The sequence below is a fragment of the Lutra lutra genome, chromosome 10 (genome assembly GCF_902655055.1).
Source record: "Lutra lutra chromosome 10, mLutLut1.2, whole genome shotgun sequence".
Taxonomy (NCBI): domain Eukaryota; kingdom Metazoa; phylum Chordata; class Mammalia; order Carnivora; family Mustelidae; genus Lutra; species Lutra lutra.
Genome location: NC_062287.1, coordinates 69,047,204 through 69,072,817, shown reverse-complemented (window position 1 = coordinate 69,072,817; position 25,614 = coordinate 69,047,204). Strand labels below are relative to the sequence as shown.

Genomic DNA, 25,614 nt, shown 5'->3' with positions numbered 1-25,614 from the left:
GTTGAAAATCCATGTCACTTTGTCAACCTAAATAAACATTTCCAAGAGTTAGGAGGCTGCTCTGCTCAGGGTAGCCTAAGTACGTACTAATGAAGAATAAGACCCATGTCAGTTGGGTTGACGAGGCACTTTACTGCTTTATTTCCATCGTGAAACCCAAGAATCCTTGCAAATTGGGAGGATGTTTGGCAGGAATGCAGTGGCTGGCAGAAAACACGCAGCCATTTCAGTCATGACCATGAATACTCAGCCTTATTTGGCATAGACAATTCTTCAGGGTATATTTTCAACTCATTGTTTGGAAAACTTTAAGCACATAAATGCTGTTAGCTTCAGTAGAGTTCTGTGCTTATGATCTGAGTAAACTTATTAAGATTTTTAGAACATGTATATTCTCCCTTCCTAGGATTGTCTTAAGTAGTTAAATATATTTTTTTAATGAAGAAGATTTTTGCAGTAAGCCCATGGAATCACATGTATTGAGCACTAATTCTAGATCAGATGCTGTGTTGAAACTGGAGATAAGGTGATGGTCCCAACCAGTTCCTCCAAGGATTGAGCATAAAACCATTGTAGAAGGTGGGGAAAAGGCAAAGAGGACACAGGAGAGATGAGGTAAGGAAAAGGATCATATAGAAAGTTTGTCCAATGTTCTCTCTGATATACATAGTACCATAAAGATGCTAATTATAATTGCCTGCCCCCACATTGAGGAGGAAAGAGACTTTTCCAGGTTTCTTGGATTAAAGGAAGTGGGATGCACTTAACTAAGGTAGATTTTTAGAAAGGGTCTAGATTCCATCCAATGTGACATTTCCTTGACTTCATGATAGGGGATGGTGCAGACCCCAGGAGCCTTTGCGCTCAACAGCTAAGTGGTTTCCTTATCTTATCCTAGCTTTGCTTGTTCTCTAGTTGGGTCCCTACGTACTTAGAGGTCCCTGTATACTTAGGTCCCCCCGTATACTTAGAGGTAAATCCCACCTAAGAATTTTTTATGTGCTTATAGGGGGAGGTGGGGAGAGGGGAGAGAAACCAAGTAAAACCAATCTTCATCAACAGAAATCATGGAACACATAAATCTCAAACTCTGTTTACTTCCCTTAGCTTATTTACAAAAATACAAGTCAGTAAATACTAACTTGTAATCAAGATTAGCTGACTAGTTCCATGTGTTTGCCTGGCTGATTGTGAAATGTATGTTGTATTTGTTATTAAATTCCTTTCTGAGTGGGGACAACTGTCACAGATGCAAACTCTATTTCCTCACTACTGGTTAGGTTATCTACCGTAGGAGAGCTTTTTAAAAGTATCTTTGCATTTTAAATTTGGGGCTATTCATCTTCTTCGTATTCGGTATTAATAAGGCTGGAGACAGTAAAATGTACCTGGAACTCAGCCCTGTCTCCCCTGGGACATGGAGGAAATTTAGGAGCCAGGTGGAAACTTCAGGAAAATTCTCACCCAGTGATGGAAGGCAATCAGATGAGAGGGTTTGTCCAAGATTTCAACATGAGATCAGAGCTAATAAATCCTTATGTAAAGGTTGAGAATGTGGGTGGGAATAATGACAGGTTAGAAATAAGCACATTATAGCCACAGTTAACACAGAACTTGCTGTGTATCTGGTTCTGTCAAACAACAAAACAAAACAAAACAAAACAAAAACCCCCACAAAAAAAACACAAAACAACAACAACAAAAAACAACAATAGCAAAAAACCCACTTAGGAGTTATCTCATTTAAAACTGACAATGACTAACACTTTGTGAGCTTCCACTATACACCAAGCCTGTTTTAAGAGTTGTAAGAATATTAATAATCCAGTGATGTAGATTTTGGCTTTACTACATAAAATTAGAGCCCAAAAGGTCAGCTCGTTTCTCTTCCAAGGTCCTACAGCCAGTGAAGAAAGGAGCTTAGATTTGAGCCCTGGCCTATTTTCGAAATAGTTTCTTGGGGTAGGTGCTCTGATTCTCCCTGTTTTACAAATGAGCAAACGTAGGCACAGAGAGGTTAAACAACTTTCATAAGGCTCTGTAAGTGAGTGTCAGATGCAGGAACTTCAAATGGGATCTGATTTCCAGGTCCACGATGGTTTAGACTCTACGTGGCGTACACAGCTTTTTAGGACAGCACTTACCACTGGCCAATCTTTGGGGCAAGAGAAACCTGGCTCAGGGTTTCTCTCACCACAGAAATGTGCTTTCAGCTCTCACATCGTTCTTATATTTGGGGCTGAGCTTCACTATTATAGCAAGAAACAGCTTTCTCCCACCTCCTGCTTTAGCTTATTTTTCTGGCTTTTAGCCTTCACATGAAAAGCTAGCCCTCTTTCACTTTCTTTTCTGATGAGCTCGCCTTCAGAATACAGATCAAAGTTAAAGAGGGAGGCAGAATTAGCCCAGGAGCTGGGGAAACACTTAGGTCTGCAGGCAAGAAATGTTTACCTAAAAATCCAGTCAATGGACCCAAGATGGAACCAGAGACTTGAAAAGCAAAGCCAAATGAATCCATGTCTGCTGCAGGAGGGACAGCTGGACAGATGGACAGCTCTCTTCAAAGGTTGCTTAGGGACCCAATAAACCTGAAAAGACTGTGCCCTGAATGTCAATGTGGGTGGGCAGATAAAGGAACAGTATTCCTCTTCTTCTTCTTGCTTTTCCCAGGGTGGGCACCACAAAGCAAACGCAATTTGCATTCAATGACAGAAAGCCACTCACATCTGTAAACACTACCCAGTCAGCAAAAGCCTCCAGAAAGCCTCTTAGCCCCATTTCAAGGAGCCAGATGTGGAGAGAAAGCCTTCTGCTTTTCATTGTTCTTTCCACTCGAGCTGCAGGACCCTGGGACGCTCCCTGTGCAAGGAAAACACGGCACACGTTGCTCTTAAATTGAACCAAGCTGATTAGGTTAGAGAGTTTAATTAAACTCTTGCTGGTGGTTGTGAAAAGGGTTAGCTTGCTCCCAAGCTTTTCTTCACGGGTTCCCTACAGGTAGCACACACTTTTTCCTTCCAACCGAAGATCATTAGGATCACATGAATAAACAGAGATTGAAAGGTTCCAAGATGTTCTGGGGGGCATTTGACTCCTAACTTTTAATTTAATCAATCAACTCAGCGTCTAGTAAAGAGATTACAACCATCCTACTCCCTGGTCCCTAGCAATCCGCTTTGTTCTAGGGAGGCCCTTACTAATCCTTTTTACTAAAAATAAGGCAGGGCTGCTTGTGCTGTGATTTCCTATACCCTTTGTCCTGTTTTATGTTTGTTCTTTGCTCTGAAATTTAACTGAGGCTGGGCAAAAGCTGCAAGTATTTCTTTGTCCTCATGCTTCACTTCCAGCCCCAAACAGGAGAGTTCTTGCAAATTGGGAGGGACGGTTGCCAGCACTGTAGTGCCTGGCACAGACCTTTGCAGAAACTCCACTCGTGATTATCAATAGTCGTCCCTTTCTCAGCATAAACAATTCTTGAGGGTAGGTTTTTCAACTTGCTGTTTGGAAAACTTAAGTACATAAATGCCATTCGCTATAGCCGAGTTTTGTGTGCAAATTCCTGGGTAACCGTACTCAATGCTCTGGTTTAATGGGCTTTGTATATTCCCTCTCCTTCAGTTTCATAAAGCTTTTCAGAGTTCCGGGTATTTTCATGCAAAGGGAAAATCAAGTCTTTATGATTAAAGTAGGCGTTTCTTGGAATCCCTGCGCAGGTACTGGCAAACAAGTCTGAAGGAAATACTGCATGAAAAATGCATGGGCTGGTGTCATACTTAAATGTTAATCACATCCATTTTGCCAGGGGAACTGGTGGCATTAGAACTTACATAATAACTGATCCATGACTTGCCAATGAATCCAATCTTTCTTCCTCCTCAAATCAGTTCCAAACAGGTGGCCCTTGAAGCTACATGAATGAGAGGCAGGGACCACGTGCTCTCTGAGTTGCCGACCGACCGGCAGGAGCGAATGACAAATAAGTCATCAATAAACTAATTTCCCCCTATTGGTGGTAATGAGACTGTACCTTGACAGATACAAGGAGAGTAATACTTTATAATTTATACTAAATGGTCAGTCCAAAAAGGGCATCTCTTATTTAAGAAAGGGTATGCTCGAGAAATAGTTTGCGGACCTTGAGGAGGGAGGCAGCCCGAGAGGCCAGAACCTTCCAATTTCAAGTCCCATTTATTTTTTATTTTTTATTTTTTTAAAAAGATTTTATTTATTTATTTGACAGAGAGAGATCACAAGTAGGCAGAGAGGCAGGCAGAGAGAGAGGGAAGCAGGCTCCTCGCAGAGCAGAGAGCCCGATGCGGGGCTCGATCCCAGGACCCTGAGATCATAACCCGAGCCGAAGGCAGAGGCTTTAACCCACTGAGCCACCCAGGCACCCCTCAAGTCCCATTTAAAAGCCAATAAAATAGTCTGCCGCAAAGGTTTCAGGAATCACTCGAGGAAAAAAAAAATGAGTAAAAGGGGGAGAAATGATTTTGAACTATTATAAATGTTTGGCAGTATGAGAGAGGAACTCTGAATTAAGAAGCTGGGTACAGGGGTGCCTGGGTGGCTCAGTCATTAAGCGTCTGCCTTCGGCTCAGGTCATGATCCCAGGGTCCTGGGATGGAGCCCTACATTGGGGTCACTGCTCGGGAGGGAGCCTGCTTCCTTCTCTCTCTGCTGCCTCTTTGTCTACTTGTGATCTCTCTCTCTCTCTCTAATAAATAAAATCTTAAAAAAAAAAAAAAGCTGGGTACAGGAGGGGGGTGAGGGAGGGAAGCGTAAACCATGGAACAAAATGAGAACAAGAAGTTAGAAAAGCGCTACAATCTATTTTTTAAATATACCTATTTCAGGAGAGCTCATTATGGGAGGAAGGAGTGGGCAGGCGCCAACAATGATAACACGGGTCCAAGGACGGATGGGATGCTACAGGAAACTAACCAGAGAAAGAGAAATGAACCAGGGGAAACAATGCAGAGCACACAGTTCCTGAGGGAACAAAGAGAATAAACATGCTACCTGAACACAGGAGATGCTCTGAACAGATCTGTGGAATGACTGGACAAACAATAAACAACAACAAATCAAAGATTAGAAAAAAAAACAACAGATGACCTCGAAGAATAATGTCACCATAATAAAATAGCTGAAGGTATACATCAAGCCCTATTAAAGATCTCGTTTAGAATAGCGGGCATCATCAAATATTTTAGCTGCAGAAGAAGAAGAAAGCACTGTGTACGGAGCTAGGTTATAGATTTCATGCAAAGAACTATAAGTCTTAAGTGAAAGGACTAGGTTTTTTTTCCCCACTAAAATGGAAAGCCATGGATAAACCATAGTCAGAGTAAAAAACTGTATAATTTGGGCTTTTACCCAGTTGAGTTGTTAGCCAAATGCAAGACTCACACAGAATTTCAGTCTTAAGAAGTTCAATCACCCACTAATGGGCAAGTGTTGGATTCCAAGTTTATTTCAAAAAGAAATCTGATCTTAAAAGACCTGAGGGAAAAACGATGCTGTTAAAAATAGTAAAAAAAAACTCTGAATCGGTATATCTTTATTGAAGAGGTAAGTACAATAGCAGAGAAGCACTGATGGGAGTTGGGAATGAGGAGAATTGTTAAAATTAAAGTGGATAAAAAGAAATGAACTGAGTGGTAAGTGGAGAACAGAAGAAAGAAAAGAGTTGAGAAAAACAAAAGCCAGCAAAGGTTTCTCACAAGAGTGAATCAAAAGATGCTATCCTGATAAGACAGAGGTCTCTTGATAATGTAGAAGTAATATCCTTGTTGTACGTTTTAAATTGACAGTGAGTTGATTTAAGATTTCTGCCAAATGAAATAAAAATAAGCAAAACCAAAGCCAGATACGTGCTCATTGCCTATGTAATACCAAAGAAAATCTAGAAACAAGAAAACAAATTAACAATAACAATAGAGATAAATAAGTAGGCTGGCAGAACATAAACTGTCTAGGACTGAGCTTAAAATAAGTGTAAGTCTAAATAATTATGTCGAGAAACAAAACAGAACAAATAAACAAAAAAACTGAAACAAAAAAAGAAACAAAACAAAACAAAAACCCACAAAAGCCCTTCCAATGGGATGAACACAATAATTTACTGGAAAATCTTTAGAAGGCATAGAGAGCCTAACAATAAGAAAAAATAAATTTAAAAAACGCTGAAAAGGGAAATTAATTAAAGGGAAGAAAAGCAGGTGAGGTTTCAGACACGACAGTATTTAAGGCAAAAGTTATTAAAGCCAGCTAATTATGTTAATTATGCGATGTTGAAAGTCAGAGTTAATCATGAGGATATAATGCTTTGATGCTATAGGTTCCAAAGACATAGTGACAAATGGAAAACAATCTGTTAAACATCAAGGAGAAATGATAAGTACACGGTTTTAGATCAAGGCGTTAATACCCCATTATCAGAACATGAAAAATCAAGAAAAAATGATCAAGTAATAGAGCCTGAATAAACATAATTAAACTTACCATCATACAGCAGTAAGTATAGATACTGCTAAGAATTAAATGGATTGAACACTGTAAACAAAAAATCTTGGTAGCACCCACGCCTCGCTCCTCTGAGTTCAACCCTGGGGAACTTCAGAAACACAGACCCATGGAACTACCAGAGACACTGAAATATACAGGAGATCAAAGACTCACTTCGAAAATAACCAACATGAACGTGTATTTGGGTCGAGGGGTGGTAGACAACAAAGGAATCTGAGAATACACTAACATTCTTGTTTTGTTTAGAGGAAGACAAATACTGAAATGTTTATGAAATCAATACAGATAAATCAACCCAAGTATGTGTTTTAAATTAGAGGCAACAACCACAAGAACAACAACATAGATCAAATAATGCCTAAACCAGCAGAAGAAAACTTAATGCAGGCAACGGAAAGAAAAGAAGTGGTTAAAAAAAAAAAAAGAGGAAGAAACAAAAAGAAATTATAATCAGCAAAAATAAAACAAGATGGCGGAATGATTTGGATATGACAGTCGTCCAATGTGGGGTACATGGAATATTACGAAAAGCAAATAAAGCCAGAGGGGCACTGAATGGACCAAGAATGCTCGTGTGCTGTGACGTAAGTAACACATCCTTCAGCACCTGTGTGGAATGAGAGAAAAGGCTAAACATATATGAGGTCATGAAAAAAACCAAAACAAATTCTGTAAACCCACAAAAAAGCAGAACCATTCTATGACATACTCTCTCACCAAAACAAAAGAAACTTCAGTGAAAAAGCGATCTACGAAGAAACCCAGTTAGCTCATGGAGACACCACCAGAGCTGCTCTGTCTTAACCTGGTCTCCAGGCTGAGCAAAAAGGGTCCCCCCCTCAGAATTCAAAACCACGAGTTTGAAATTTGACACTGCTCCATTGAGTGCTGGCTTTGGTATGGTTCTGAAGAGGTCTGAGTCTTTGTTGTCTGTTTCTCTGGATGCTTTTCGGGTTGTCCCTATCCCCATTATTCTAAAATTTCTGGACGGGAGGCTTTTCTCATCCTCTGTGCTGAATACCTGGGTCCTGAACCTATTCCCAGGGTCAGTGCAAACGGTCGGCTTGGCTCTTACCACCCTCCCTGCAGCTACGGAGGATTCTGCATTCTTTGCTCTGCTCAGAGTTCCTACCTCTCCAGCTCCCCAGACACTGGCAATCTCTCTGAAAGGGCGGGGCCTTCTTTCATTTTTTCTTGTCTTTGTGAGTTTATTTTTTATTCTTCTAGTGCTGTCTTTATGGGATTGGAGGAAAGATCAGCAATTCATGCTTGCATTCAGCCTGGCATGTTTAAGGGGAAGACCAGGTGAACTGACTTTCCTTCCCCACTCCCGGTGCATAACACAGTGAGTTGTTGCCGCAAGGCTTCCCAGAGGGATGGAGAGAAGAGAGGAGAAAAAGGGGAAAGAAGATATTTAATCCTTTTTCTTTTGCTCTGCCAGACACTGACACTGTGTATGGTGAGGCATGCACTCCAGACCAAACTGAATTCCCAGTCACAGCTCTACTCATACGCGGCCTGGAGGTGGCACCACTGGGGGGCGCTGTTGGGCACAATTACTCAGCTTGGAGAGGGACTTCCCTGTGATGGTGGGAAGGAGTGGGATTATTGTTTGCTGAATGTTTCATTTTGTTTCTGAAGTTAGATGGGGAGAAGAGGCCCATGGTCCACCTGTGACTCATCACCGTTCTAGGCGCTGGGCTGCAGAAACCCACACGTTATCTTACCATAAATGGGAAGAAACCCAGCAAGCTCAATACTATCAATTTAGTTAACAGTTCTTCCAAAAGTAATTGAGGGATTTAGTGCAATCCCATTTAAAATTCTGACAGGATCCTTTACAGAATTTGATAAAATGATTTCATGATCACTTGCAAAAACAGAGAGACAATAATATTGAGGAATATTTTAAGAAGCAAGAGTGCCTGTCGGCTCTGATGCTTTTCTCTGTCACTCCCCCGCATCTAATGCGTGACAGAAGCTACCTCTGAAAGCTACCTCCAGTCCATCCATCCACTCCATCACACACCCACCGCCTTAGTCCGAGCTAGCGCCATCACTGTAATGGCCTCCTCACCGACCTTCCCAATTATTGCCAGAACCATCCAATCTGCTTCCCACTTAGCAGCCCTAAATAAGGTCCTCTTCTCTCCTGCCCCAATCTCTTCAGAGGCTTCACTCATCTCTCTCCACCCTCTTCCTTGCTCATTTTGTAACTGCTTCTCATTCATTCATTCATTAGAGGCTTTCAAAGTATCAGACAATGAGCTGATCCCTGAGGAGATACTGAGCAAAAGCAGGCTTGATGCCTCTCAGTGCCATAGGGGTTTTAAAGGCAAACGCAATAAACTCGAGGAAACATTCAAATGTGTAAGTCATTAAACCAGTGCCAATTTAAAATAATGAGATTAATTTTTTATAACCATTAATTGCCAAAACCCAAACAGAAAACGTTAAGTTAAATGCTGAGAAGGCTGGGGGAAAGAGATATATTTATTCATTATTGGTAACATGGTGAATTGATAGAAATATTTTGGACAAGAATCTGGCAAAATGTCTGAAGAGCCCATAAAAAGTACATTTTTTGATCGGGCTGTCTGGCTCTTAGGAAATTATTTCAAGGAAATGATTTAAAGGAAGGACAAAGGGAAGAAGAATACTTCATTGCAGTTTTTTTTTTGTTTGTTTTGGTTTGGTTTTTTTGGGCCGCCTGGGTGGCTCAGTCAGTTAAGTGGCCAACTCTTGATTTTGGCTCAGGTCATGATCTCAGGGTTATGGGATCAAGCTCTGTGTGGGGCTCCACGCTCAGCGGGGAATCTGCTGGAGAAGTCTCTTCCCCCCTTCCCCTTCCTCTCTTTCTCTCTCTCAAATAAATAAATCTTTTTTAAAAAAAGCTTTTTTGTTGCAGTGCTTTCCATGTTAGCAAAAGACCTGACATCAACTTGATGTTCAATAAAAGAACAGTTAGATAAGTGGTTTAGAGCAAGCTGGTATAACAAATTACGACTATGGAAAAAAAACCAAATGCACAAAGTAGGATGCAATGTTTCCAAATGTGCAACTGTGTATGTGGATGAAAATATGAAGAAATGAGAGCTGTTGCCAAGAGTCAGAATGGTGGTCTTTTATGTGATTAGATTTAATAACTAGTAATTTTTAAATAACATGGTCCAGTGGAAAAGATGGCCAAGTTTCACTGTAAAAGCAACTTTGATACTGTAGGGTGTTTTTCCCAGTGGCCATGTTTATATTTTAGGCGATGTGTCCTCAAATGAAACAAAAATAATTGGCTTCCAGAAAAAGTTCCTTTCACCAATATGTATTTGTTAAACAGCGTTAAAACTGATACCATATCAAAAATGGGGAGCATTGTGCAATTTACTTCGTCAAGGTACATTACAGAGTCTCTACAGGGTGGAGGCATTTGTCAAAAAACCTAGGAGCTTGGGACGCCTGCGTGCCTCAGATGGTTAAGCATCTGCCTTTGGCTCAGGTCATGATCTCCAGGTCCCGGGATTGAGTCCCGCATGGGGTTCCCTGCTCAGCAAGGAGTGTGTTTCTCCCTCTCCCTATGCCCACCCCCCGCTCATGCTCTCTCTCTCTCTCTCAAATTAATAAATAAAATCTTAAAAAAACAACAGCAAACAAATCTAGGAGCCGTGTTCAGAGTAAGTGAGCAAAGTGACTCAGCATCTGTTAGGCAAGTCCCAGTCCCCTGGCAAAGACAGAGCATGTCTGCAAACCCTGGGACGTCCTTCTGAGCTGACCCTGCGTGGTCGCCATGTTCCTATTAAAAAACGCCTGCTCTTGGACCACTGCTGGGTACTAAAGACTGCTGAGGACAGACACTGGGGGAGCTCGCTGGCACTTCTAACACTCCAGGGCTCTGGAAGTCTGTTCAGGCTCAGTGAATCCAGACCTTCCCTTTCTGACTTCTAAGTCAGGATCTGTAGAGGAGGTCTTTGTACAGTGGGGCAAAGCTGTTTGGAATTTAGTATCGGCTGAGTCCACATTGGTACAGCAGATGCTGAAAAGATGCTTTGTATAGAAGACATTTAATTTCACTGCAGAGGAGAGAAGACTGCCTTGTGACAGCCCCCAGAAGAAGGCAAAAGGGAATCAAGAGAGCTGAGCTTTGATTTTGTTTCTGAAACTCTCTGGTTATGTGATCTGAGTCCTTTGCATTTCACATTTTTTTCCACTTATAAAATTAGGAGGTAGAACTTGCATGCTCCAGCCTCAAAACGGATTTCTAGAAACAACCCAGTTGGGGGTGTTTTAAAAGGATTTCACGATTTCCAGATGGCCAGCAGAGGTTTATGTCATTACAATGGAGAGGGGATGTCAGCCTGGGCCGTCCCCTGGCCTTCCTGATTTTGCCACACCTCTCCCAGGGAGGGGGCTGTGGTGGATGCAGAGTCCCCTGTTCTCTAAGAAAGGGAACCCCAGAAATAGCATTTGGAGCCATCATGGATAGCAGTGTGGCCCCCACAAGCGAGGACTGAAGAACAAGTGTGTTGCCAGATCTTCTTGAAGAGCCCAATGCAAATTCTCCAGGGCAAGTCACCCAAAGAGAACGGAAGGACAGACACCTTAGGCTGCTATCCTGTGCTACAGCAGAGGTCCTCCAAGTGTGGTCTACAGACCTCTGGGGACCCTGAGGCCCTTGCAGGGAGTCTGTGAGGAGAAAACTATTTTCACAATGATACCAAGACATTTGCCACATGTTGGCATTCACCCTGATGGTGTCAAAGTGGTACTGTGTGAACCACTGTCACTTAGCGCCCATCCAAGCAGTGGCCTCAAATGGCGCCCATAGTCACTGCCAGGAATGGCCGTGAACAATGTAAAGAGTCAGCTTCACTTTGGAATGTTTTTGATGAAACAATAAGAATTATTAATGCTATCTATTAGTCTCTGTATATCCAAGTACATGGTTTTCTCCCATTCTGTGTGACTAACTGGGGAACATCCACGAAACACTTCCCTATATACTGGGATGCGATGCTGGTCTTGAGTAAATGCTCTTGCAAGCTGGACTGGACACTTTTATTTTCATAAATATCATTTTTACTTGAAAGAACCAATGACGGACAAATTATGGCTATTCAGACTGGAGAATGTGGTAGACATTTTCTCAAAAATGAAGTGAGCCTGTTATTTCAAGGAAAACAACGGACAGGATGTGTTGCCAAGGAGAAAATTCAAACTTTCAAGCAAAACTTAGAATTTTGGAAAACTTGCAGCGCCTGGGTGGCTCAGTCGTTAAGTGTCTGCTTTCAGTTCAAGTCATGATCCCGGGGTCCTGGGTTCCTACATGGGGCTCCCTGCTCAGCGGGGAGGATGCAAAGTAGGATGCAATGATTCCAAATGTGCAACTGTGTATATGGATGAACATATGAAGAAATGAGAGCTGTTGCCGAGCGTCAGAGTGGTGGTCTTTTATGTGATTAGATTTAATAACTAGTAATTTTTAAATAACATGGTCCAGTGGAAAAGATGGCGGGAAGCCTGCTTCCCCCTCTCCCACTCCCCCCGACTTGTGTTCCCTCTCTGGCTGTCTTCTATCAAATAAATAAATAAAATCCTAAAAAGAAAAGAATTTTGGAAAACTTATATCTGTCATTATGAATCTGGTAGCTTTCCAATACTTAAACACATTTTTTTTTTTAAAGATTTTATTTATTTATTTGACAGATCACAAGTAAGCAGAGAGGCAGGCAGAGAGAGAGCCGAAAGTGGGCTCCCTGCTGAGCAGAGAGCCCGATGAGGGGCTCAATGCGGGACTCGATCCCAGGACCCTGAGACCATGACCTGAGCCGAAGGCAGAGGCTTAACCCACTGAGCCACTCAGGTGCCCCTCTTAAACACATTTCTAATGAGATTGGAAGTGATATTAATGAATGTGATTTTTGATATTGTATAATGAAATGTCTCTACATCTGGACCACCTGTGTAACTTGGTAAACCAGTGTTTTCCAAATGACCAATGTATGATGTCACAAAATCATTTATTTGTAAAAGATTCATTCCAAGTGCAAAGTAAAGCAATGCATTTTAATGTAACAGAGTACAAGTTCACTAATACGGTTTCATGTTCTACACTGTAATTATTCTTTAAGAAACTACCCTTTGTAGGGATGCTTGGGTGGTTCAGTGGGTTAAACATCTCCCTTCAGTTCAGGTCATGATCCCAGGGTCCTGGGATGGAGCTCCAAATCATTTCCCTGCCCTGTGGGGAGCCCACTTCTCCCACTCCCTCTGCCTGCTTGTGCTCTCTGCTCTCTCTCTCCCTCTCAAATAAATAAAATCTTAAAAAAAAAAAAAAAAGAAACTACCCTTTGTAGGGTTTTGGTATAGTATTAAAGAAGATTATCTGTAATTAATGAAGAAATTATTAAAATATTCTTCCTTTTCCAATTACATATCTGAGATAGAATTTCTTTACACTTCAACCAAAAAAATGTACCACAACAGGTTGAATGCAGAGGCAAATATCAGAATCTAGGTGTCTTCTAATTAAGTCAGATATTAAAGAGATTTGCAAAAATGTAAAACGAGGGTCCTTCACTAAATTTCTTTTGTTTTAGACAATATAGTTATTTTCATAAAATATGTTAATATATAATGAGTTTAACATTGCTAATTCATTATATGCTACTTTTTAAATGAATTAATAAGTAGTATTTTAAAACATCTGTAATTTTTGACATATTGAATTTGGATAGATATAACCCATATAAGCAAAAGGACGTTTTGAGTTCTCAATAAATTTTCAGTATGCAAAAAGCATCTTGAAATTATAAAGCTTGAGAGTTGCTGCTCTGAGATCCTTGTGGACAAAGTGGTATTTGGGATGAGTAATAATAAAGGGGAGCAGGACATGACATTTATCAATTTCCACCATGGTTGGGAAGCATCATGGCCTAATTGGGCTTCATGGCAAGGATTGGTTATCGAAACAAGATCATACCTGGAGCACCAAAGGGAAAGTCATCTATTACTTAAGATTAGTAGAAATCACTTCCACCAGCATCGAATTTTCAAAGTCCTTATTAGACCCTCTCTGTGCCCTTCCATTTGACTCCAGTCCTGAGCACCTTTCCCTCTAAGGAGGGTCTGGTCCATAATCACTCAGCAGTATTGGCCATGGTGACTCGACAGGAGCTAGAAATCTGCCTCCTAGGTCTCAGTGACTGCTACTCTAGGTTCAACAATCAGTATATAATACTTGGAAAGGCACCAGGCACTTCCAAGGCATTGAGAATGAAAGATGAGCGTGTCATGGCTTTTGTCCTGGAGGACTCCTCTGCCTGATGGAGAAGAAAGATTCCTTAAGAAATAATTACAGTCCAATGTGATAAACACTCCTTTGTACATAGTGACCAAATTTTTCCAACCCAAAATTAAGACACACTGACATCTGACAATGGAATAATCCTGGGGGGATCTAGAGCTCACGTCTGCTTTATTAAGAAACTCCCAACAATTCCACAGAAATTCTGTACAGATTTGTACTTGATTTGGCTCACAGACCCAGAAACAGTGGTCAGTATTTTTCTTTTTTTTCAAATTCTGGGGAATAACAGTGTCAGAACAGAACAGCACAAGAAGCTCCTTAGGATTATGGAAGATGAGTAATGGGCCCCTAACATTTTATTTCCTCTGGGTTAGTGGACTGGAGGCACTGGAGGACATTTATTTTTCCATCATCCTTGTTCCAAGTGGTCCCCCCCGCCGCCCAGGGCAAAGAGTCCAACGTTGTTCATGCAGGTCTCCCTCACCAGCTGAAGCAAATCAAACTGAATCCCAGAGTGAGAAGAATGAACTAGTAAGATGCTTCTAAGATCCCAAGTCTTGATTACAATGTGGGTAAAATTAAACAATAGAGCTCTTGATCTGCCAAGTCCCCACTGGGTGGGCTGCCTGGGAACCGTGGAGGCTCCGGTCTGGACCAGGTCTTCATAATTCCCAACCACATACCCTTTGCTCCCCCTTTTTTGGGGGGCTGACCCAAATCCCTCTTTTTAATCTCCTCCCAGTTCTGCTCGTCTTTCCCAGCTGTGGCAACTCCAAAGTGAAACGAACAAGAATAAAACAGACAATGAACAGAAAAATCATGTTCAGTGCCACACACCAACATCCCACCACCCACAGTTAGAGAAAATGAGCACTACTGGGTCTTAAAGGCAGCCAACCGAAAGGCAGGACAAGAAACCAGACAAATCCCTTTTCAAATCTTGGATCCACTACTCACGTCTGACTAGGGGCAAATCATGACATCTCTCTGATATTCAGTGAGCTCATCCACATTTTGAGGATTAAATGACATAACAAATGTAAAAATGCCCGGCACACAGTAGGTCCACTACTCATTGTTAGAATTTTCACATTTTTGTGTGTGAATATTTGATAAATGCCAGTCTCCCCATGAATCTCTGAGTTGTATGAGAATGGGGGTTGCGTCTTTTTTTGCTATTATATCACTAGAGCTTAGCATGGTGCCTGGCATATGCTAGGCATTTTTTGAGACTATGGTATGATAAAAGGGAATTTCTAGGGTCCTGATTAAGGATCTACTCAAAATTAGCAAGTTTGGGGCTTCCTAACAACTCCCATGGATTGGTATTGGCTATCTGGAGCACGATGTCCTGAAGGATTCTAAGGTGGTATCTGGAATTTGTAGGGAAAGGGTGTGCAGATAGATTACCAACATTATGGTTGAGGGTGTTGAATGTTTGTTGACCTTGATCTGTGGAGTCAAGAGCAGCCCTCTCTTGTCACTTATTTCCAGCACAGATAGATCTACTCTGTGATTCACAGATACAGCCTCTTTAGGGGGACCAAGGTTACCAAACGCTTGACCTGAAGAGAAGCAGCATGACCTTAGGAGTATTTTTTTAAATCACAGATTAGAACAACGCTACCTAACGAAAGCTCAAAGCATACCAGTATTATATCTGCTTATCTTGATGACTTTCACTTCCTGGGAACGTGTATTTTGTGAGTCAGCTGTTAAAAGCAAACAGACCCAACATACTTTGGCTGGTGTACCCCACAACCAGACAGAACTTCACTGCACACCTTCCCCCAATCCATGAAGTGGCTATTCTACTCACGAGGGTAATCCTTTGGGTGCGTCTTCTCGGACCAATTCCCATAAAATGTGAGTCTGTACTTGGCAGTTCCACAGGCACAGCAGTCTAAGATGGGTTTGTCAGTTACCCCGTCAAACATGGAATCTGAAACAGGGAAATCACTAAGTTAGGAAACCAATGTGGGTCACTTATAAGGCAGCACTCTCTTGGTCCTGTCCTGTCCTCAATACTTGGGAAAAGAAGATGAGGTGCAGTTTCCACTGACTAACAACACCCAGAACCAGGTCAGTACTTGGGCTATAAAGGATTTTTATATACCTCTAAGTATGGTAATTATATTCTGCCAATAAAAAAGATTCAGAACTTTTGCTCTAACAATGTGAGGAGACCCATGGGACCAATAAGGCTGAATAGTTAGGAAACCAGGGATAAAATTGACTCAGTTATCCTTTTTTCCCACAATAGGATTTTTCTACTAGATTTTAAGAGGAATATGCATGTGTGTGTTTTCTCTAAGAAATGTTCTCTGGGGCCAAATTGCCAGGACCAGAAGGAGCAGCATTGCAGAGGAGCAGTGAGAACAAGTAGACAGACATAAAGGACTACTGAACATTATTATAAAAAATGCATCTATAGTCACATCCCTTCTTATCAAGCTTTCAGAGACTTGGGAGGGGTTGGGGTTTAGGGCTATGTTGGTAAGTTCAAGTTTACTTCTGAGTACAGAAGCGGTCAGGAAAAACTTAACAAGATTCCCTCTCTGCCCCCATTTTTATCTGCGGATAGCTGATAAGTGGGGAAAGAGAGATTACATGAATAAATTCAGTTATTTCCAATTGTCAACCCACATCCCTAACTGTGCTTTGTTGCTTTCAGTCCGTTCTGCTTCCTGCAAGACCAAAACAATGGCTTACAGATGCAACGTGTTTCAGCTGCTTTTTCTTTGGTTTCTCCCATGGTATTAACATAAAGGTTCTTTTTTTTTTTTTTTTTACAAGTTGGATATTTATTCTTAAATATTATATAAAGACCAGTGACAGTATAAAAATCTTTTCAAGTGTCAGGGAGAGCATTTTACAAGTCTTCCTTGTGGATTTCACTGGGTTCCGTTGGTTTGAACGAGCAAAATCAGTGATGGGTAGAAGAGAATTCCGTGCTCCAGGATGGAGATAAAAGCATGAAATAGGTAATAATAATTACATTGTATAGAGTCCTTGTAGGTGCTGCTCTCTTTCCAGGTACTGTCTCATTTAATCCTAGCAACCCCAGGAGGTAAGTACTTTAGTTAATTCCATGTTGCAGGTTAGTACACTGAGGCAATTAGCTAACCAGTGCAAGGTCATGGGGTTAGTAGGTGTTACGGGCAGGACTGGATGGCGTTCTGTATAAACACCAATGAGAGTAATTTTTGTGTGTGTGTTTCTCTTTATGCTTTTTCAAGTGAAGGCTGGTGCATTTAAAAAAATGACCTCCCTATAGAGCTCCAGGATTTCTAAATGGCGGCACCAAAGAAGAGGTCTGAAAGCACCCAAAATAGAAATCCTAGTCTGGATCTTTCTTTTGTACACTTGGAAGAAGCCTGCACACTGTCTGTGCTTGGGGACAGGCTCTCTGTTGCTTAACACACACAAAATCCAGGTACCACTCCTGCGTCAGCTACTTTGATAGGGACAAGCCCTGTTGAATATATTTCAGGAAAGGCAGCGTAAATTAGGAACTCTTAAGGATTTTTTCCTTTTCCTCTTCCATTATTGCTATTATGACCAACTGTGTTGCAAAAGAACTAAATTAGCTTTGGAAAAGGGATTCCAAGCTAAGAGATATGTATTGGGCTTTCAACTGTAGCTTCCTGGAGCTATGTGATGAGGGAGCAATCTCTCAAAAAAAAAACCAAAATAAGGCAAATCGGTGGCTTTACCTTCTCAATCTTTTCCGAAAATATCTTTTCAGATATGGGTAGTAAGTTTAAAGATATATTCAGAAGTTCAGGGGAATGCACTTACAATAAATCTTATGGAATTCCAAAGGAAAATCAGCTTCCATTTAAAAAATAAGGCCCGGGACGCCTGGGTGGCTCAGTTGGTTAAGCAGCTGCCTTCGGCTCGGGTCATGATCCCGGCGTCCTGGGATCGAGTCCCGCATCGGGCTCTTTGCTTGGCGGGGAGCCTGCTTCTCCCTCTGCCTCTGCCTGCCACTCTGTCTGCCTGTGCTCGCTCTCGCTTCTCTCTCTATGACAAATAAATAAATAAAATCTTAAAAAAAAAAATAAAAAATAAAATAAAAAATAAGGTCCAAGTTTGAAACTAAAAACAGACATACTGTTCCCTATGGAAAAAAGCCTATTGAAAAGGAACCAGATTTTCTGGGGCACCTGGGTGGTTCAATCGGTTAAGCGTCTGCCATCGGCTCAGGCCATGATCCCAAGGTCTTGAGATCGAGTCCAGCATTGGGCTCCTTCTCTGTGGGGAGCCTGCTTCTCTCTCTGCCTGCTTTTCCCTCTGCCTGCTGCTCCCTCTGCCTGCTCCTCCCCCTGCCTGCTGCTCCCTCTGCCTGCTGCTCCCCCTGCCTGCTGCTCCCTCTGCCTGCTGCTCCCCCTGCCTGCTGCTCCCCCTGCCTGCTGCTCCCTCTGCCTGCTGCTCCCCCTGCCTGCTGCTCCCTCTGCCTGCTGCTCCCCCTGCCTGCTGCTCCCTCTGCCTGCTGCTCCCCCTGCCTGCTGCTCCCTCTGCCTGCTGCTCCCTCTGCCTGCTGCTTCCTCTGCCTGCTGCTTCCCCTGCTTGTGTGCACTCGCACTCTCTCTCCCTCCCCTGACAAATAAATAAGTAAAATCTTATCACCCCTCTTCTGCTAACCGCAGTAGGGTCTGCCCAACAATGGGGGACTTCTGGCCATGCTGATCCCCCAAGCTGCCCCTTCTCTCATTTCTACACTCTATCCACCAGCTTCTTCCTTTTTCAGCTCTCCCCTTAGTCTTCATTTTCTCCTTATCCCTCTCTCCGACATTTTCTTCCCTTCCCTGAGTTCCCTCTGTCTTTCTCTCTTCATCATTTGTGATGTGGTATTAAAGTAAGCATGGGAGTGCGTGTGTTTATTATAGGTCACCTTTTTGAATATTTTATGTCTCCCCATCCCTAATTGTAAGTAACTTAATGTTTTATGTTTCTTTTAAAAAATAATGATTGCCATTGCCTTTTGTGTTTGCAGTTGTTACTTTTCCCCCTATGGATGCCCAGCTTTAACTGAGGAAAAACACTTGATACTGGTTTCTTTCTCCCCTTCCTTGATAGATTTGATTTGACTCGCCAAGGAAGCGGAGAATGTAAAGACCTTAATGAAAGAGCTAGAGATAATTAGGTAGGTATACACATTTAAGAGAAATCCCTTTGCTCTCTGCTTACAAATTAAAGACTTTCTTAATACGATCTGCTTTGCTAATTGTGGGATGTCCTCATGGGTCTGCTCTCTCCGGGGATGATCTACAACTTCACATTAAGATCCTTCAACTCAGGGCCTGTAGGGCCTTTTTTGGGTCCACAAAGTTGCTGTCGGAAAATGATCTTTTTCTATATAGGCATGTTTAGTCATTTTGATAGGATCTCCGCTTCAGAAGGGATAACCCATAAAGACTCGCGTGCCATTCGATGGACACGGCATCTGCATAATTTGCATACTTGTATGGCTTCACACAACATCAGGGCTGAGGCTCCGGAAAATGCACTTTAGTTAATGATTACTCTCCGTAGGTGGGGATGACGAGGTGTTTCCTAAGAATCTTCAAATCTGGGAAACAAGACTGTCCTCTGCGTGACAAACTAACAAAACCAGACTGCAGGGGCTGTGCTTAGTCATCTGTGGGTGTAGACCTAGAGGCGGTTTATATAAACCTGTGACCCAAAGCGCTCTGACTCCAACTCAAGGGACCTGGACAAGGGACCTGGACGTCATCTTATGGAGACAGGGCAGGAAGTGGACCGTACTTCGGGAGCAAAGAGCGTCAGCAGTCAGGATGTTCTGTGCTTGCAAAAAGGCTGCGTGAACTTGTGGGCAATTAACGACGAAAAGGAAAACCCCCAAAGCCATGTGTGGTCCCATCCACCTGGAAGCTGACCAGGGACCTGGCGCCCAGATTCTAGCTCTCTGGCCTTTCTGACAGGGATAACCTTAATGGAGGGCATCTCATTCTCTCCCTCTGCTCTTTTCACGTTTTCCAAGTCATCTTTCACATTGGACCTCGTTTCTGCTCTCACTCATCCAGAGGGAGCTATGCTTCGGTACAGTGTCTTGAAATGTAGTCCCTTCGACAGGAAGGCAGTGGTTAAGAGTGCTGGCTCCTAGGTCCAAACCCTGCCCCCGACCACTAGCTGTATGATGCTAATTGAGCTTTTAAAACTTTCTGTTTTACAGACGTCTTGTCTATAAAATAGGGACGATCTAACATTCTTCACCCTATAGAGCTGCTGTGCAGAGCACGTGAGCAAGGCACGTGAAGTGCTTAGAATAGTGCCTGGCATACAGCAGCCTGCAAAAAATATTAGCTATTATTATTATTTTTCCCAGAAGACCTTTATAAACCTTTCTTTTTCTTAGTAGCTTATGATTTGCTAGAATTGGAGAAGATTATTTCTCTCAAATTGCTAACTGCTGTAAATGCAAATAAAAGTCCTGCAAAAATGAATAGAAATTAGACAGTTAAGATATATAATTATAGAACATTTTCTATTTTTATTTAGTTCTCTAATGACTTGTAAACACATTCAGATGTTTAAGGTCTGAATTTTTTATGATAGATTAATAAACAAGCTATCTATTTATGATCGATTAATAAATAAAATAGCTAACACACACACACATATTTACTGTGTGCCAAGGAGGTACTGTACTATTTTATATATATATTAAGTCACATCGCTGGGAAGGGCAGAGGGAGGATTCAAACCCAGGCTGGATCTGAATCCCAGCCTCTTCTTTGACCTGCCAGTCTACTTGATCTCCATGAGTTTTGCTAGAATGCCTTCAGCCCAAGGAGAGGACTTCAATAAGCTGGCAAATCTAAGGGCCATGTCCTTGAACGTGGAAAATTCATAAGGTCAGTGACCCCTTGGCAGTCCCACTTCCCACCCGTCTTTCTTGGGTAAAATCCCCCCATGTTGCCCAGCTGCCACACAAGTTCTGCCGGCGATTATTCTGGAAAACCATTACACACATCTTAAAGGTACACCGTTGTGCATTTCTTAATTAAGTCCTGTGAATTATTCCAAGGAACCTCTCTAGAATCATCACTGTTTCACAAAAATGAGAAGATGACACCAATATAAGGTACATTATCTCCTACCCAGGGAATCAAGCTGAGTAATTAAGAGCTTACGGTGGATCCAATTATCCACTGCACAGCCAGATTAAAAATCAGCGCTACGGGAGGAAGCAGAACCTGGAGAAGTTCAGAAAGCCCGTCATGTAAGTCCTGCCGCTGCATGGTCAGGCAGAATGAGTCCCCTTCTGTTTCTCTGGCCCTTCCCCAACCTGCAGTCCTTACCTTGTTCACAAAGCTTCTTGGTCAGAGAGCCCTCATCTTGGAAATAAATGATGCGTTTCTGTACGATGCTGGCCCTGTTGGGAAAGAAGACATGAGTGCTGTTGTGAGGAGAGCAGGTTCGAGGGACGTTGGATCCTGGCCTGGCCACCTATGGCTGTGTGGCTTCGGGCAAGTCACAACCCCCCCCCCCCCCCGTGCCTCAGTTTGATCATTGGAAAGCTGGCATTCATAATAATGCATAGCTCATGGGATTGCTCTGAGAACTAAATAAAAAAAAAAGGATGTCAAAAGCATAGCACATACTTAGAAACCACTCAATAAATATTAGTTGTTGTGCTGCTGGTGGTGGGGCTAATAGTATTGTTAAGGTAAGAAAGGGAAGTAATGGCATTTTCAGTAACTTTTCTCAATGGCTCATTTTATTCTAGTTTTGTATCAAATGACTGAAGCCATTTATAGACCCACCAAATTCAAATCAGAAAAGCATGTCAATTCCTCTTCCGGAAGGGGAAAAAGAGAATTTAAAAATCTATTTTGATTTGTTCTGAAAATGTCATTCTCTATCTTTCCTGAAAGTCTAGACGAAACTGTCTCCTACATTCTGAACAAAGACAATTTCAGCTGTTGTATCTCTCTCTTAAACATGTCAAACACAGGATCTTATAATCTGAAAAGAATATTTGGAGGTTGAAAATTACTTCTGGCCAGCACATATTTTCTCCTTAATCTCAGACTGCACAGACAGACTCCTTCTCCTTTGACCCATTCTGCTGTGTATTTTCAGCTGGCTTCGCAGATGTTGAACCCTGAAACCCAGCGTTCCTGTATGTGAAGTCTACAACACTTAACAATGAAATAGTACCAGTGGATTTTGAGCCCTTTCTATTGATTATCTTCTGCAACGTTACTCAATCAAAAGGTAATTTTTACTTTGATGGGCCCTATTTCACAGAGAAAGGGATCCCTTGGCTCCATTACAGCTAAGCACACAAAAGGAGGATTAGGGTCACATGATCTGCCCTATGTCACATGACTGCAGATCCAGGCAGGGGCCCATGTGTGCACGGCTCTACAGAATATAGATGTGGCTTTCTTGATGGTGTGGGCCTAGGCCAAGATTACTTTCCAAAGAAACATCTACTCTAAACCCAGTCTTGCACAAAAGAATAAAATTCAGACCACCCTAAAGATGTCTTTTATAGTCTCTTCTTACCCAAGAGAGATGAGATGTTGAAATAAATAAATGAAATATGCTTCTTGCTTCCGCAAAGCTACTTTGATCATGGATCCATTCTGTTGACCATAAGCAGAAAGTTTCCTCAGGCCAAGAAAACCCTCTTGAGAACACTCATCCCAAAGCCAAATTACAAAGCCTTTTGTTAGTCAGAGCATCCCCTTATCTACCACTTCCTGAGTGTAGCCCACAGGAAGTGCCTCAGGGACCCCTGCGGAAGGTAAGGAGAAGGACTTGTGGGAAGTAGCCCAGGCTTGGCATTCTTGTTTCAACTAAAGGCTTCACCCTCTTACCTACCAAAGTGGTCTCCTCCCCCATTTGTCTTCTTGTTGTATTTATTGGTATATTTTCAACCAAGAGCTGTTGCAGGCCTAATTGATGGCCACACACTGGCCAGGGACACCATTATGTACAGGTCAGATGGGGCCGCTTCCCATTCTCAAAATCAACAGCATACTGGGCAGAAAGCATCAAACAGCTAAATCCACAACTAATCATATAACATGACTGTGATTAAGTGCTAAACAGAGATGTTCCCAGGGTGTGGGAGAGTATACCACAAGGGGTCCTGACCAAGCCAGGGAAGACTCCCCCCAGACAAGAAGGCTCTCACTGGAAAGAGAAGGCACTTACTATGGCAAGTAGGAGGGAGAAACAAAGGAGAGGACCTCCTTTAAAGCTCTTCAGGGTGGGAGGTTCATGGCTCACTGCAGAACTGACCCATGGTTAGGTCAGGAAGGGGGTGTGAGAAGAGTGGGGGAGGTGCGCAGGGCTAACTCACCCTGAATCTGCAGGGAGATGGCATTTTATACCAAGCTTGATAAGACCTCTTTGACAAATGCACCCGAAGATGTGAGATAATCAGGTTTGCTCCTTTACAGAGAGAACCTGGGGGGTACCTGGGTGTATGAGTCAGTTAAGCGTCTGCCTTCAGCTCAGGTCCTGATCCCAGGGTCTCGGGATAAAGCCCCACATCCGAGTCTCTGCTCAGCAGAGAGTCTGCTTCTCCTTCTCCCTCTGATCATTCCCCTGGCTTGTGCTCTCTCTTTTTCAAATAAATACATAAAATCTTAGGAAAAAAACAAAAAGAGCCCTTGGGGGGTGCCTTCGTGACTTAGTCTGTTAAGTATCCACCTCTTAATTGTGGCTCAGGTCATGATCTCAGGGTTGTGAGATCAGGCTCTATGATGGGCGTGAAGCTCGCTTAAAATTCTCTTTTTCCCTCTCCCTCTGCCCTTCCCCACCTCTTCCCCTCTCTTTAAAAAAAAAAAAAGTAAATAAAAATAAAAAGAGCACTTGGGCCATAGAGTAAAAATGAGTTGGTGGGTGGTTGCAGTGTAGAGATCTCAGGCAAATTAAATTCTACTTCAACAAAATTCATTTGGGACGCCTGGCTGGCTCAGTCAGCTGGGTGTTGGACTCTTAATCTTAGCTCAGGTCTTGATCTCAGGGTCTTGAGTTCAAGCCTTTCGTTGGGCCCAGCGTGGAGCCTACTTAAAACAGAACCAAATGACATTCTCTTGCTAAAATGGTTTGAAAATCCCTGATCTACAGGATAAAATACAAAATTACCATTGTATTCAAGGGTTTTCATAAAATTTCTCCCCAATGCCCTTCTTACTTCATTTGTCCTCATTTTTGCCATGCTCCCTGGCATGAATCTAGAGTTTGAGAAGTTCATTCCCCTTATCTGAACACCGCTTCCACTCTACTGGTGGAAGCTTACTGGTGCTATTTCCTCTCCCAGAATCTCCCCACATCTGCCTTTGTTAGCATTTGTAAATACTCTGAATTTTCTTCCTCTTGCTTTGAACAATGGCAAAGCCTATGACCATGCTTAGAAAAATTAAATCACCCCAAATTTTCAAAAGTATAATTATAAAAATGTGGGGAGCCAGAGAGAAAAATTTCTTCTAAGACGTATTTCCTCTAAGATGTTTTCGTTTCCCTCATGTCTTGTTTTATGAAGTCTATGATGATTTATTCTCTCTTTTTGATAATAGTTCTAATTTCTGGGCCCTTCCTGTGTGCCAGCCACTATGTCAGGGAGGCCCTTTAGATATAAATATTATGTATAATATATTTGTAACATGTATAATCGTATATATGTATATGTAATATGTATCATACGTATAAATATCATAAATACATATACATTGCCTTATATATCTTACCTTTTACATATATTACACCTTCTTAAATTCCTTCCTCATCCCAAACTCTTGGGTCAGATGCAGTTTTTGAATTCGGAGTTTTTCAGGTATTAGAAAGTTAAGATGATAATATAGAATTAACATCCCCATAATCAAACCCAACCATATTCCATAGCAAAATGTAAGAACATTCATAAAAAGCCAGGAAATAAAAACTTTAAATAGCTTCCTGTCAGTTTAGGTCAACTTCAGCAAACCTGTTAAAATGCTCTTATTTTTATGGGCGCCTGGGTGGCTCAGTGGGTTAAGCCGCTGCCTTTGGCTTGGGTTGTGATCTCAGAGTCCTGGGATTGAGTCCCGCATCGGGCTCTCTGCTCAGCAGGGAGCCTGCTTCCTCCTGTCTCTCTGCCTGCCTTTCTGCCTGCTTGTGATCTCTCTCTGTCAAATAAATAAATAAAATCTTTAAAATGCTCTTATTTTTAGAAGGATTAAGATGAAGGTTTGCAGCTTATGTGCCCCTTTACCGGTGAGGATGACCAAGAGGCAGGGGGGCAAGGAGCACGCTCAGGGTTTTAAGGTTTCTCCTGTCTACCTCCAAAGCTCATGAGCTGCCTTGCATGATTTTAAGGGATTAAAGATCACATATAAAAAGTATAATTGGCATGTGAGGTAAGTGCTATTATGAAATGTAACCTCAAACTGATTTCCCTTGGATCCATTTAGCATCTCATGGAACCCAATGTGAAGAACTGAGGGTCTGGTGGGGCTCCCTGGAGCCTGGGTTGTGACCCCCGGAGCTCTTCATGAAGACTGAGCATATATTTCCATGCCCATGCTCAGCCAAACCTCTGGTCATGCCCTTTGGATTCCAAACTGTGCGGATCAAATGCGGGATAGGAGTCTTTTTCTGACCTGACTTCATCTTTATCTAATCCCTCCGGAGCACTCTGTCCAAGCCATACCCTCTCTTTGCCTTCACAATCTCTGCCCCTGGGACTCTGTCCGTGGGACTCCTGTCCTTTTCTGTGACTCCTCAACACACACATGAGAATAACACACACACACACA

At 42.3% G+C, this 25,614-nt stretch overlaps 1 protein-coding gene across 1 annotated transcript in view; it reads right to left on the bottom strand.

The window, feature by feature from the left end:
- Positions 1-25,614, bottom strand: part of SPON1 (spondin 1) — a 256,861-nt gene that overhangs the window by 128,607 nt on the left and 102,640 nt on the right. Inside the window, 2 exon segments of the mRNA XM_047694020.1 lie at positions 15,651-15,773; positions 21,160-21,233. Of these exon segments, the coding sequence (XP_047549976.1) occupies positions 15,651-15,773; positions 21,160-21,233 (197 nt within the window).